Source organism: Aptenodytes patagonicus, chromosome 3 (assembly GCF_965638725.1).
Source record: "Aptenodytes patagonicus chromosome 3, bAptPat1.pri.cur, whole genome shotgun sequence".
NCBI classification, from domain to species: domain Eukaryota; kingdom Metazoa; phylum Chordata; class Aves; order Sphenisciformes; family Spheniscidae; genus Aptenodytes; species Aptenodytes patagonicus.
The window spans coordinates 71638916-71654453 of NC_134951.1; the positions used below are offsets into that span (position 1 = coordinate 71638916).

The 15538-nt window shown below is 41.4% G+C and overlaps 1 protein-coding gene across 6 annotated transcripts in view; it reads right to left on the bottom strand.

Annotated features, from left to right (window-relative positions):
* Positions 1-15538, bottom strand: part of ARID1B (AT-rich interaction domain 1B) — a 339132-nt gene that overhangs the window by 51353 nt on the left and 272241 nt on the right. For all 6 annotated transcript variants that reach the window (XM_076333801.1, XM_076333797.1, XM_076333800.1 and 3 more), the window contains one exon: positions 11166-11493. In XM_076333801.1, the coding sequence (XP_076189916.1) occupies positions 11166-11493 (328 nt within the window). The remainder of the gene's footprint in view (positions 1-11165; positions 11494-15538) is intronic.

Below are 15538 nucleotides of genomic sequence, written 5' to 3' on the forward strand. Positions count from 1 at the left end.
AAAAGAGCAAGGGAAAATAAACCCCAACACTGCTTACTTTGCTCTGACTGGAAGTTCATCGGTGCATCAGTGCTGTCAGCAAAGGCCAAGACACACAAAATCTGAATACTGGCTTGAGCAGCCGTAAGAGGCATTAAAGGCAATTCTCATGTAAATAAAACAAACAAATTTAACATAACTCTATGTGAAAGATAAGTATCCCCACCACCCCTTGTAAGCTGCTATTTTAAGTGTAGTAACCTCCATTTAAATTTCCTCCCTTTATTCAGCAGGGAAGCTCGCCACCCGCAGTAACAAAGTTTTAAGAAAGCAACCACGAAAGCTGGTGATGTTACAGGAGTTAGGTCTGCCATGAGGTTTTGATAAAATCCATTTTTCAGGTTAGGAGGAAAAAGAGAATTTTATACTTCTGTGTGTGTGCATGTGTGAGAAAGGGAGGCCAAAGCTCTGAAAGACACTGAAAAAACACGAGGAAACATAATAGAAAAGCATCCAGATTTGTACCAGGGTGCATGCATTTGTGTGCGTGTGTATGTCTGCTGACACCTGGTACACAGAACCATCACCAAACTATTCTTCCCAATGACCAGGCCTAAAAGGCAATGCTAAAATGGGGAATAATTTTCTAGCATCATAATTATGTGATAGTGCTCATCACCTTGTAATCCACTGCAATCTGAACAAGCACACTGCCTGTTTTCTTCATCTGGCTAATCTAAAGATTATTGTGTAAGATACTTTTTGGAAGAATAACAGAAATAGCCTTTCTAAATATATTCTTTTTCTTCTGATTATGCAAATACATGTGCCTTTAGCATCATCATCATTTACTTGGATTTCACTAAGAAACAATCAAGGAGGGAGAAGCAGCTTAAAAATTAGTTGTTCCTACCGGACTGATTCAATGCTCAGCCCCTCAGAAAAGCAGCCACAAAAACTTAGTTTGTTTACATGCTGTTGTCATCACATTAACCATTTTCCAGTGAAAACATCTGCCCAACCCGCTACTACTTGGTAGTCATTTAAAGCCCAGTAAAATGCAGGAGTGTCACACCGCATCAAACACTGGAAGAGCAACATAAGAGGCATGTGTAATTCATGACTATTGATGCTAATAACAACACAGCTACACAACATTTGTACTGCTGAATGCATGCCGAGATCAGAATAAATCTCCCTATCCATTTTACAGATAACAAAAAACGAGGAAAAGATCCAAGATTAATAATGGTCTGAAATACGGCCAGAAGAATAATAAAGTTGAATACAGTGAGGAAAACATAGCACAAGCCTGCAGAAAAATAAATCCTTAACTTCATCTGATCCTAATGATATAAGGGTGTGTGACTAAAAAACATGAAGGATATTTAGTGAAATAGTGTAGGGGTTTTTTGTTTGGGTTTTTTTGGGGTTTTTTTTAGGTTGTAGCTATTTAATTTTGTTTTTATAAAGCTTCTTCTGTATTAATTAAAGTTTTTTTGGTCTGAATTTCACGGTGACTGCAGCATTTGGTCACCAGTCTTCAAACCCACAGGGGATTCCCTGAAATGCCTTTATTGCACAGCATTCTTACAAGTGCAGCAAGATCTCCGCATTTGAATTTATTTGTATAAGAACAAACTAAGCCCTTTGTAGTCAGTGCAACCTGTACTGGACAAATACAATATAACGCTGTGTGACAGAAGACATGGGACTACTGAAAAGCATGCCAAGTCAAATGGCTTGTAATCCCATCGAAGCTCCGCTCTTAGTGACCCCTGCCTACCTTCCTGACAACATGGATTTAAACAGCAGCTCTAACGGCAGCTGCTTGCACACTGTCCCCATCAGACATAATACCCGAGGACTAAAAGGAGATACATTTCTTAGCCCCAGTGGAGTGTGTGATGGGTAAAAGAGGGCTACTGTAATCTGTCCGGCAAGCAGGAGCATGCATGAACTGGGTTTATAGTGAAAAAAGAAATTTGCCCTGTATGGCATGATGCAGCCAAGCTGAACCAGAATGCCAAGAAGGGTGACTTAGCCCGGTGTGACTCGATATCCAAATGGGAATGACTCATATGACTATCTCACTAAGCACCTTCTATTTTTGTGCATGTTTATAAATAGCTTTATTAAAAAGTCGGAAGGCCCTATGAACTCTCTCCCAGAATGATTACTTGAAAGTGGGCAAGGGTCTGTTCCCAGCACACGAACAGCCAGGAGGTCACCAAAGCGTGGTGCTAAAAAGCTACAGGAAGCTAAGGACACACTGCGTGTTTCACTGATTCAATTTCTCCGGTGCGGCACTGCCTCAGGAGAGGCTTGACCCCTGAGCTCCCTCCTCTTCCACCTGGGTATGCAGACCTCCGGCTGCCTCTCACCACGTTCTTACGATGTTCAGTCACACCCTCGTACCGTTTTTGAGCACCACTGCAGCTCCACGGAGCTCACTGTGCTGGCAGCCAACTGAAAACCTAGTAAAATCCTGATCGTTTCATGCCAGCTCTTCAGTGTTATCTTTTCATAGTAAAATGTCATCTGGCTGACAGCACTGAACACAACTGCATGTGCAGCAGCATGGCGAGGAAGTTCTCCAAAGGGATTTCCCAACAGACACATTTGCACTTACCTATCTTTGCCCAATAGCCTGGAGCTGTTATATGTTTATCAATATTATTACTACCACTATTACCATCAGTCTCGGCACTTTGGCACTCCAGACAGTTTCACAAGAGCAATGTGGCGCATATGTCAGCATGGTTTCAGCTGGCTCTTTTCTTCATCTTTGGCTCAGAAGATGCCTGAAACCTACTGTGACAACTGCAACAGGTATTTAATGTGTTAGTGAAACTGCTGGCCATCATTAAAAAAATCTTATTGCTGTTATGTTACCATTTAATATGATTCTTACAAGGTTACTTGTAAGTTCAGTTAGAACCGATGCTCCCATCTGAACTCCATCAATAAAGTAAAGGGCTCTTCCCACTCCTATTTCCCCAGGTAGCATTGCTAAAAAAAAATCGTTTAATTTTCTCTCAACTATCACCATTGCAAAACAACCTAAAACTTTAAGCCTGCTCTAAAACCTGAAACCCTCCTACCATTTTTTATGTCTCTCCCTTTCTGTCACAAAAATCTTAGGCTGTTCAATCACAGTCTTGTACTTGCACAATGTATGTGCCAAATCACACAGAGCAGTCATGGAATGAGCTTTCTTCATGAGTCCCATTAAACAGATGGCTATTCTCCTGTTTTTTGGGGTTTTTTTTCCTGACTAGTGCTGTGATTTAAACTAGTAGATCGTCTGGCTAATAGGCAAAAAGACAAACAGTGTGAAAATCCAGTTTCCTCATCTGAAACATTTCTTGCCACCCAAGAAAGAGTACTCAATCTAAAGACCTCCCTTATTCTTTACTTTTATACAATAACAATTAATGAAGTACTGCAGTCTTAATGCCCTAAAGATCACCTTTTGAAGTACAGAATTTCTACGTAACATCTGACTCTGAGGCAGAATGTTAATAAACTACACAGAGCCCTACACTGCAATTTTGTTTCAAAATAATTAGTACTTCTATAGACAGCAACAGCTCTCCTAAATAACCAAATCAAGCCAAAAATAATCCTGACACAATGATAATCGAATTAGAACTGTCTCTAAGATGACTGAAAATTCTCATTCATGACTCTGAAAACCACCCTTCCTTCCCAACATACTCCTGCTTTCACAGTTTAAGAATGGTTACTCTCTGAAGGAGGGAAGGAGTAGGACTCTTGAGGTCTGTGGTTAATCTCTAAAGGCATGAACAGCATACAGCAGTCTACTTGATTGATGAGTAACCAAAAAAGAAAAAAAGTCTCCCCAAATCACTGGTTGCCTGCACGAGCTCTGCAGCACAGTGACATCCAGGGCTCCAAAATGATGGATTTACCTTTTAGTAAAACAAAATTCCAGATAAAAATACATTTCTCTCAGTCTCCCACAAGAAATGGCTTTGGTTAGCTCAGCGTGTAAAGTTTCTTCCAATCCTTATATGATTTTATCAGCAATTTTGAGCTGATCTACAAAATGCATTTCCATTAAAAAAAAAAAAATCACAAAAGCGCGATTTCCGGCTCTCCCTTTACTACGGTAAATACATATAAGCTAAGTTGTACTTCACCCCTCCTAATACATTGTAGAGAAAAGCCATATATGGTTCTGCTTTGAAAAGCAAAACATAAGGAAAGGAAGTGTCCTTTCAAAATAAGAAAGAATAAAAAAATCAGCTTGATATAAATGACTATTTCTTATGAAGAGGGAAGAAGCATGGGTCCTTTTGAAGAAAAATATGTCGATACTAGTTAATAGCTCCCTTAGAAATTACAGTTACAGTAAGCATTAATATTTGGACTTTAACCCCCCAAATCACACAGAAACTTGGCGTAGAGAGAAAATATTCCACCCGTTACTGAAATGCCGCCAGCCTCAGGTGGAGCAAGCACAGCAGCTATTTGGAGTTCACAGAAACACCATACAGCCATTTAGGCCAAGAAGCAATACCACTTTATCCAGTTGAAACTATATGGGGACTTCTTTTTATTTTGGAAGCCAAATGTAGTTTCACGGACTGGAATGTACTGCCTGGATATTCAAACAGCAGTAACAGAAAGTAAAGTGGGGCTCATTTCATGGTGATGCATAAGGATCCCTAAAGGAAATCCGAAGTCTGGGAGTGTTCGGAGGAGCCGGGTAGAGGGGAAATGATGAGACACCTTGAGACTGGAGAACTGCGAATGGCCTGAATTTGAACAGGAGTAACTCCTTCCCTGTGACTGAATGTTAAATAAAAGACCCAGCAGAAAGAGCCTTTCTGCTAGGGGCTTATTTCAAAGGCAACAGATAATGTACCCCAGCACTGGGTCCAATTATGACTACCAGTCCTATCTTAGCCTAGTTTACTTTGGGGATTTCACAGTTGGCAGCCTTTCATCTAGTAGTAGCCTGGTTTGAATAAGCAAAGAAACTTGAATGAGTACTTAACCTTCCTGCACTCCACTGCACTTCCCAGCAGAGAAGAACAGCACCTCCAAGCTTAAGGGAAAAGGGAAAACAATGGAAAATATATACTCTCTCCAGGGATTAAAGACGGTAAGTTTTACTGTAGCACTTGAAGTCTTCCTGCCACATAACCGCAGCTTTTAAAATCACAATTAGAATTTTAAACCCAAGTTTCAAGATGAAAAGGGCCAGACTGGAAAATACTGCAGAGAAATTGACAGGCTCTAGGATGTAAAACACCTAAAAGAGTTCTGGTTTTTATTTATATTATTATTCTTTTTAAAAAATTTATTCCCTATTTCCGCCTCGTTCTTTTTCCTTTTGACATTTTAATGCACCATGTCCATTACTGTATTTCCTCACCAGTACCCTCTAGTCCATCAGCAGTGCTGCATTACCCTGCTGTTGGAAAAAATAATATGGAAAAAGTGCTTTGCTGGCACCAGCAACATGGAATATGAATTATACATACATAGCAGGAGAGAAATGCTGATGGAAGGTTAGTCTGCCTGTATGTGCGCAAGCGTGCATGTGCATGTATACACACAGACTAAAAAGACGACATATAGAATGCACGTTTTAAACTCATTTACACTAATTGTAACTGTTTCTCTGTACAACAGAAATTCTCTAACATCGGTGCAGCTTTTATAGATCAGTTTTAGGACTGAATGAAAACCTACCTAAATTCTTCTGACCTCACCACGACGAGACTGTAGTATCTAACCAGCTGCTAAGCAGTTTAGAACCAGAACCACATTCTAGAGTGCCTAAAAGTATGTCAAAGCAATGCAACACCACACATTACTACAGAGACTGAACACCATTTCTCAGGTGGCACGGGGAGCAGCGGAAGATAATGTAAATATCCACCTCAATTTAGCAACCCAATGACCAGGATTTAAAATGGCCAGAGGTTGCAAATAGCTAAGCTGGATCCCAATTCCTCAGCTTAATAAACTACTGTGTCTAAATCGTCTCCTCTAAAATCAATGACACTGAATTCTAAATTCATTCAATCTATAAAAAAAATTGCTTTAATTTACAAAATCGCAACATGCAATCCCGAGAATCATATTAAGGTACAGTACACTGAGGTCAAAGACGCTGCCTTCAAAGATAGGATTGCTCCTCATGTAGGCACATCAAAACTCATTTTGTAGTGATTAGTTCAGGTATTGATAACTGTAGTTGCACCAGCAAGAGGCTCATTTTAGCATCCAGTTGGAGGTGTATTTTACAGCCAGCTAGTACTGAATTACGTCTTCCTAAGGTCACACTGCTAACAGTATGTAAGCCAGCTATTTCGCAACTACGTTTTTACCTTTCCATATACCAGTCACACTTTCAGCTGCTAAGAAGACATGCTCGGAATGACACTCACTGCTAGCACAAGAGATGCTGAAAATGATGATGATGATGATGAGCATCTAGCTCCAAAAACATCTGCTGACTTCAGGTGTCAACCTAATAATCAGTTTTCAAAAGTGTGTACTGGGCACTTACTGTAGGAAACAAAAGCTCACAGACAGTGAACACCTAGTCCTGAAAAGTTTCAAGTTGGGCATCTACAAACTGAAGAACTCAAAACTGGCTGGTACTAGAAGATACTGGCTAAATTTGCTGCCTTTCACATCAACAGGGAAAATGTTATCTCATTTGCTTAAAATTGTTTGCTTTTACTGAAGGCTTACTGTGTTGGAGGTCTGTACACATAAATATTTATCTATCACTATAAATACATGTATTGTTGTAAGAACTACAGTGTGATAAAAGACTATTTTTTGGAGCCACCTGGTCTTCAGAGGCCTCCGCTGGGTTCTAACCTCCAGCAACAGAACTAGTCCTTGGGGCCTTGGCCAACGCCAACCTAAGTTATGAAAAGCCTTTTCTTGGAGTTCAGTGGATATATTAGGTCTTTAACATACAGTCCTTACGAGTCAATGGGCGTGCTGAGACCAAGACAGATATAAAGAGGAAAACACTCTTTCGCAGTTCCTTCATGCTGTGTCCCTGAAAATAAGGGGAATTACTATACAGGGATTAGAGAGTTATTTAGCATTGCCTGCTGCAAACTGTTACCCAGACCAAGCTTAAATATCCTGGGTAGCATGAAACCACAGGTACTGCAGGTTCAATGAAGAAGTCTTAAAAACACCTTTCTTTTCTTTAGCCTGACATGCTAGATATCATTTGGGAAACACTGGCCTGCGTGCACAAGACAGACTAGCACACTGTAAGATTTTAGGTTACAAGGAAGGTATTATGTAGCTGTAGAAATTAATCTAAGCTTAACATAGAGCAGGCCTCAAGGTGAGGTCAAAGGCTAATTCAAATGGTGTAAACCTAGTATCTTCCACAGCCACCACTTTTATTTATATGATTTTATCTTCTCTAATTAAAAGGGTGGTGGTCTGCACTGAGGGTGATACCCAGGTATAACTGGCTGACACTCAGATCTTGATCATCCAGCCCTGGTTAACAAACATTGATTTTCTGCCCCAGTAGAAGTGATTTTATTCTGATGCATGCCATTTAAATTCATTTTACACAGCTGCTTAGCGTGGCTTGGCAAGGCAGAGGCAAACCAGCTTTCTCTGTCTAAATGAGACTCCTGAGCTGGTAAAGGACAGATCCTGTGGATTAACAGCTGAAGATAAATTTCTCTCCCCTATTGATACTTGGCTACTGATTCAACAAGTTGACCTTGAAGGGGATCAAAACCAACTTGTACAGAAACACTGCTGTGTAACCATGACTCTGACAGAACCATTTAATTTTCTTCTTAATTCTACATAGAGGGGTGTGTTTTACAGTAATAAAAATCCAACAGTTTTTGAACCCCACATCTGAATCTTATAAACTCAAGACATTCAGAGAAAAAGGCTGGACACTATTCATGCACTTTGGCATATAACACTGGATGTATTTCCAGTTAGACGAAGTAGTATGATGCGAGTGCTCTCCCATTTCACTAATTTTTGCTTTTTGGACAGGAGAACCAGTAGACTTGTGTTCTAATTTTTTGTTTTGCTTTGTACTTTTTCATATGCACATATATGAATGATGTTATTAAGAAAAAAAACAAACAAAAGCACCTACAGAAAACTGGTAACTAAAACTTGTTAATAACCATGAAGGCAGCAGTAATTTGGGTATTATAGATAATATAAGTAATAATACATATTGAAAATAATATAGGAGGTAACAACTGGAATAACATGATGGCAGGGAAGTCCATGAAACTTGAATCTCAGGGTGAAGCTGGACTTGGTTGTGAGGGAGCAACAGGCTGGAAGCCAGTGTAGATACTTTCTCCCAGTGCTGTAATTTATGATATAGTTACAGAAATCACAGTGTGAAGGACTCTGGTGAGAAAACAGTAGCTGCATTTCAGGCGAATGATACTGGATACTTAGTGCTCCTAAAAATTGTTCTAGCGACTAACTGAAATTTTTCAAACACATGCATGCTCAATTAAAGTGTAATAAAGCTTTCTTGAAAATCCTGTTAAGAAACCCTGTCATCATCACTCCTGCAGTACACCACCTCTCAGAAAGGGATCATACTTTGGGGGTTGCAGCTCACTGTCCACACAGCAATGACACTACCACCACCAAATCAAGAAAACGGGGTTGCACAGCACCACTGTGAGACAAGAACACCAAGGATGAGGGGAGAAAGACGATGCCTGGGTCAGGAAGAGGAGGGATCTCATTCCTTCTCAGTGATGAGGTTCTTCATTTCCCTCTCAGGCACAAGGAAACGGAGCCATGCCAAAAGCCATGCAGGTGTGGGAGCGAGTGACACGCAGATTTTCATCATACTGTCACAGTGGCATTAGTAAAAAGAAAACAAAAAACTAAAATCCCCTCTACAATGCAAGTATTTGTGTATCTTTCACATGATTTTTATATTCCTTCAGCAGCCAGATGGCATGTTCATAAACATTAAAAAAAATCTGCCACAGTCCCACAGCAAGTCCAGTTTACATTGCTACCTACCCGTACTGGTCAGGCTGGTGCATCAAGGGAGCCTGAGCATTGCCATAGTTGGGGTGCTGTGAAGAAAACATGGGGCGTCCGCCAGCCCCAGACTGGCTGGGATAAGCAGGCGACCTAATGTATGGTGGCCTAAAGCAGAAGAAAAGAACAGCCTCTTTGGATTTGCTCTGTATCACAAATACGAATCACTGTCAAGTACATTCCTTCCATATGCAAGTATGGAGGACTTGCAGGAATAGCCAGAAGCTGTTATGCTTTCTCCCCTACAGTTGACTTGAGATCAAAGAGGAAAACAGTGTGCTTGCAACATGCAAGCACCCTGGCATCAGAGGGGTGTGACAGGTTTTGCTCAATTTGCAGTTTATAAATAGCCCTTTTGCCAGTATTTACAACAGAGATTCGATGACTGTTCCGCCCTTCCACAGGTGCTGGATCACTGGAATGGGTAGTATGTGATGGAAAGGCTCTGAAATGGTGCAGTTTTGCCCAGGCAAAGCTAGAAATCAAAAGCAGTTTTACAAAACTGACTTGGGAGGAAGGTGTGAGATAGGAGTAGTAATCGTTTAACCTAGTTTTTGATCAAACACCACACACTATGCCCAAAGTGTAAGTTGAATCACAACCAAATACTTTCCGCTTAACACAAAGTCTTTTCTTGCTGTAAAGACCAACAAACGTGAGCTTTTCCCTTCATTACATGATTATAAAGAAACTGTTCCTGCAGCTGCAGTGATGGCCCATTTATTCCTTTGTGCCTGACCTATCAGCTTATAGCCTAAACCAGACAGACAGAAGCAGACTTTTGTAAATCCTACTAGACAAGTCTGTTAAAACAACCAACACAAGCAAGAGACTGCTGGTTCACAGATATCTGCTGGAGTATGGTCTATTTTAAGGGAGTGTGGTTCTGTTTTACTGAACAAGAAGTACACTAAATTCACTGTTATTGTTTTAAAAGTTTGCTATTGCTTATCACTAGAAGCCACCTGCCTTCCAAACTCGCAAAACAAGAAAGCAACAGATACAGGGACACATTAGCTTCCTACTTCTAGTTTTATATTGTGTCTTGGAATTAGAGCAACTCTAATGATAAATACTTGTATGCATATATGTACATTTGTGTATACAAATGAATAAATAAATGAAAGATGCTTAATACACACACACACACACACACACACACACGCTCACCAGAACAGTGCAACTAGCTTTGTGTAATTCTCAAATGTAATGGAACTTCTTGTAACAGAAAAAGATAATAAATACACGAGGAGTTATTTGAGTCCAGGGAAATGGGAAATTTTTCAGATTAAGTAATTTCCACAGAAAATATGATTTCATTGCAAGTATTCAGGCATCTGAAGAATAACCACAGACAGAAAAGTGCCTTTGCCAAAACCCATGCACGAACAGCAACATGCAGTTATGCTGCCCGAAGGGGAGACAAGAAGACAGATGATGGCTCCAACCTCTACAATCCTGTTTGCAGGTTCTCTCTTATGAATGCGTAAGTGGCAGTGATCAACTCCAGCTAACTACAGATTGCTTTTATGCCTCCTTCTGCCTTTCCCTTCCAGCTGCTCCCCTCAGCCTGCCCTCCTTCCTGCCTCTGCATGTCTGCCTAGGAACAAGAACATCCCGTAGAAAAGAACTGCCATCAGCACTGCTGCTCACAATGTGGGCAGTAAATGCAAGAGTTGATGGGCAGTTTCATAACCTTCCTTACTCTCTGGCAGGGGCAAGCTGCCAAGGACATGTTGGCCCTCTCTCTACCGGAGATAAAAAATATATATCCAGCTAATCAATTTTAAGTTGCAGAGGGCTTGTTTTTGACTCCTAATGTCACTGGAACCCTGTGGGTTCTCCTAAAGCCTACAGCGCCAAGAACCAAACTGGAAGTGGCTGTCATCTCCATTGTCACAGCTGCTTTTTGAGAGGATAATTCAAACACACAATAGCATGCTTTGCCCTTATGTTTAAGGAAAAATATTCTTCCCACATGCCATCTTCTCCCAGAGATAAGGGCACAGACAGAACATGTATAAATGCATATGCATACACCTATGCAGTGCTGTTACTTCAGAAATGGCAAGAAAAACATTCCTACTCATTGAAACTCCTTTCACCTGGATGCATACCTGCTCTGAGCAGAGTTTGCAGCAGCCTGCATCACTGCAGCAGCCGCCTCCTGTGCCTTACGGTTCACAGTTGGCATGGGTGGGCCCATCCCAGGGCCTCCCTGCTGAGACATGCCAGGAGAATTGGGGGTCATACTGCTCATGTTTCCAGGGAATGGTCTGCTCTGCATCCCAGCTGATGGCATCCGTCCCAGGGGCATGGTACCGCAAGGCTGGCTTGGCCCCTGTCCATGCATCTGACTGTTGGCGTTTATACCCATGCCGGGTCCTGGGCCACTGTAACTTGTGTTGGGCACGCCGCTGTACGTTGGTGGTCTGGAGTAGTTTCCTGAACAAAATGATAAAAAGCACAGAGAACAACATTAAACTTGAGCAAATAGTTCTACTTAGGAAATCAGCGGCTTGCAGAGCTTACATGTGAACTAAAGTGAACCATGCTGGCCTCAAAGTCAGAACAACTTTTTCACCATGAGGACAGACAAGCAGTGGAACAAGCTACCCAAGGAGGTGGTGCAGACTCCCTCCTTGGAGGTTTTCAAGACCCAGTTGGATAAATGCACGAGTAACCTGCTCTGATCCTATATCTGACCCCGATTTGAATACAAGGTCAGCCAAGAACAACTCCTGAGCACCCTTCCAACCTGAATGATCCTATGAATCTGATTTTCATGTTCCTTCAAACATTTTCTGCCTAATATATGTCATGGGATAACAGCAAATAGAGAGAAGCACAGCCTCCAGAGGGTTAACAACACAGCACACAGTACAAAACCGCCTTATGCAGTAAAGAGATACATGGCATGTAAGAAACCCATTACATAAGCTCAAGGGAGAATCTTATTTTTGTAATTTCATGTTCTCATTCTTCATCTTTCTGTAATTTCAGCAACAGGCTATTCTCACCAGCTTCTTGCTCCTAACCATTCTGCCCATTTGTGTCAGAGATGCTTTGGCACGGACTGGTGAGGATGGCTGCTGGGCCCCGAGAAACATTCCTGCTCCCTCCTGCCCTATGCTGCCTTCCTGGTAAGTTCAAGGTTGGCTATGCCAGCAGAAAGGGTGGCAACTTACAGCGCACCTCCTCTGGGAAAACTAGTATTTCAAGAGTAATCAGCAATAGTACAAAGATGCTAATATAAATAGGTGCCTTATGAAGGATGGCATGAAAACCTGGTTGACCCCAATCTACATTGTCACTGGAGCTAACTGCTCCGCTTGCAGCAGCTTAACTCATTTGAGTGCCGATTTTTCTATCATGTTGAAAGCTCAAGAAAAAGCGAGTGTACAGCATTCAGTGTTACAGAAACAAACCCAAGCAGCATGAGAAAGAGGAAAAAAAAAGGTAAAGATATGATAGAAAAGTATTTTAGGAAACAAATCACATTACTTCAGTCATCAGTTTTGACTTGTCTTTATTTCCATCTCATCCAGATTAGTGGAAACACGACCCGTTCCCTCCCTGTGGGATGCCTCAAAGCAGAGTTTCCTGACTACTTTCAGATATTCCCACGCTTGTTCAAAGGCAGCAGCCCTTGGACTCTTCCTCTGAACGTGGAGATCAGCCACGTCTCTCCTCAGGCCTCAGCTACCAGGCAGAGGAGTCGGTGGCATGCAACTCCTGTTTATATTTAAAATAAATATACTCATCCATCATTTGAATGCACACATAATTAATTCATACGCTCCTGCTGCCGTGCTTTGGCTAATCCTCCCCTCGTCCCCACCCGGTAACTGACTCACTCTGCTACAAGTTCTCCTCAGCAAGAACGCGAGAGACCTACACTTCCCAAGGAAACGGAGCAACAATTCTCTTCTGTTTTAGAAACCAAGTTTCTGCCTGGGGGGCTTCACAGAAGGATCCCCAATATGTGGATCAACAGAGATGAAAGGCTCCAGATTCAGCTTCATGCTGACTTCAGACTGCCCTGTCACTTCTCCTCCTCCCCTAGGCTCGGCTGCTGGCAGCAGACTATTTTCTGTTCAGCGAGCTATCGCCCCTAGCCAGAGTTTTGGTTGCTGAGACCTGCTAAAGCCACACTTCTGATCCAACATATGTGACCACAAACTGAAGGGTTCACTAGTTTCATACTGCTCTGCTTAGTGTTAAAGGTGTAACACACAACTCGGATGTTGCTCTGGTTTTCCAGTTGCTTTGTGCAAGAAAAATGTAATGCAGCAAGATGGCGTGTCTGTGCGCTCAAAGATTACGCACAGCCAGTTAACACATTTTACGTACATGCTATTAGTAACACTGTTCCCCAAAGTGAAGCAAATTCCCTCCCTAGACTAGCAGACCCGGTATCCCTAATCACTGGGAGCTACCGTCAGTCCAATTTACATAAAGCCAGTTTGTTTTGTCAGTTAGGGCCTACGAAGTACGGTTCAGCAGCACGCTTGGAGGAACAAACACCAATGCTAAATACTATTGCTGTTTTGATGCTATTTTGAATTGGGACAAAAAAATCTCTTCTTTGGTGTTTTGGCTTCTCCAGCGTAAGCACAACACAGAAAAACCAGTGGAATCTTCTCTATAAAAATATGTGGCTCAGTTAAAATTGCTCCTAATCATTCATCTCCAGGGATACACGTCCAAGAGCACAGGGAAGTGGTATCTTTTCAGTAAGGAAAACAAGTTTCAATGTTTTTTCCATGTTTTTTTTTACCTAAGCATTTCCTCAATACCTCAAGTACTAGCTATTCTTATACCTTTCCCAGACCACAAAAAAAAAGGCAAAATAAAAGCCAAACAAAATACAAGAGGAATTGCCAGGAATGAGGAGCGCAGTCTTATTTCCATGTTTCTCTAATAGATTAGTAATTTGTTGGCAGTGGCTTTGACAGAAAACAGATGGATGCAGCATTAAACACAATGAATGCAGCAGATGCTAGGCCAGCCCACATCAGCTGGACGTGTCAGGCAGCCAAGTCCAAGAGCCCACACTTTTCAAGTGGGTACAAGCCTGGCAACAGCGGCTGTACAATACTACTGAACAACTCCTCCCCTCCATATCCGAGGGGTTTTTGATTCCAACTCCCCCTTGGCAGAGTAGAATCGTACCCAGAGAGACGACATCTCAAATGCATGACAAAAACCAAAGCAGTAACTGGAATCAGGAAGAAAAAAGAAAAAGTGTAATGAAGATAAAATATAAAAAAGCCTACTAACAACCTGCCAAAGACAGATGTTCATACTTACTGCTGAAACTCTGGTCCACTTTGTCCAGGTTTGCTGAACAAAGTGCTCTGGTATCTTGCCATTGCTAGGCAAGCTGAAAGGAGGGAAATTTAAGAACTACCTGTTAGTTTTGCTCTCTGCTTTAGAGACATAGGTCAGATTCACAGTATTAAAAATAGTATCTTGAAATCATTTTAGAATCTTTTACATGTGCACTTAACCATCAAGTTTTTCTTGTACAGACGATTTAAATGTATTGTTCTGAATTCTTCTGAAACTATTTTACCTAGGGGGACTTCAGTAGATATAGTTGATATTTAAGTCTTAACTCCACAGGCTGTTGCATATGTGGGTCTGGATTCGGAGGTCCAGACTCTTGAGATACTCAGGGCATCTCATCCTTAAGATGCTACCACTTTAATTAAAATCTAGGATTAAAATCAGTGGGAGCTAGATAGCAAAGTGCTTTTGTGAAATGAGTCCAACATTAAAGGTTACAAAGCACAAATACTCAATTCATATTACTTTACCATGAACAAAAGGGGGGTTTAACTTACTGTGAAGTTCTGGGCTTGTGGTTCAAACATATTCAGTAGTGGTTTCTCTCTTTGTTATACCCAAACAGAACAGTTTTACTGCTGAATTGAGTAGGAAAAGTTAGGGAGACAGGATGCATTTTTGACACGTTTTACTGATCCACAGGAAGTTTTTCTCTGCCCCAGTCTTAAAAGACCCAACCGACTACAGCATCTGACTGCTCTCCAGAGTGCATTTAAGGGACATTTTGCTGTGGCAGCAGTTTGATGCTCGGGTCATAGACCAGAGTTTCATTAGCCCCCGAGCCAGATGTTGTCCAAATACAAACCAAAGAGACTGTTTCTTTCAGTAACAACTTCCATTCTCGCTCTTTTTTTTTTATTCTTGGGGACAGGAAAATGCTGGGATTTAATACAAAATTAAAACTTACGTTCTGTACTGCATGCTCCTGTGTTGTATCACAGACACACAGAAGTGTGGAGCCAAAGCAATTTTTTATTTTTGTAGGAAATGGTTTCACAGGATTGGACTAGGTCCCCAGAAGAGAACTGCTTCCTGGGAAAATATATTCTACTCTTATTATAGATCTAAGTGTCATGTAAACACATGAAAACCAAATAAATCAACCATATTCATGAAATGGATCATTCTGCTCTCATGA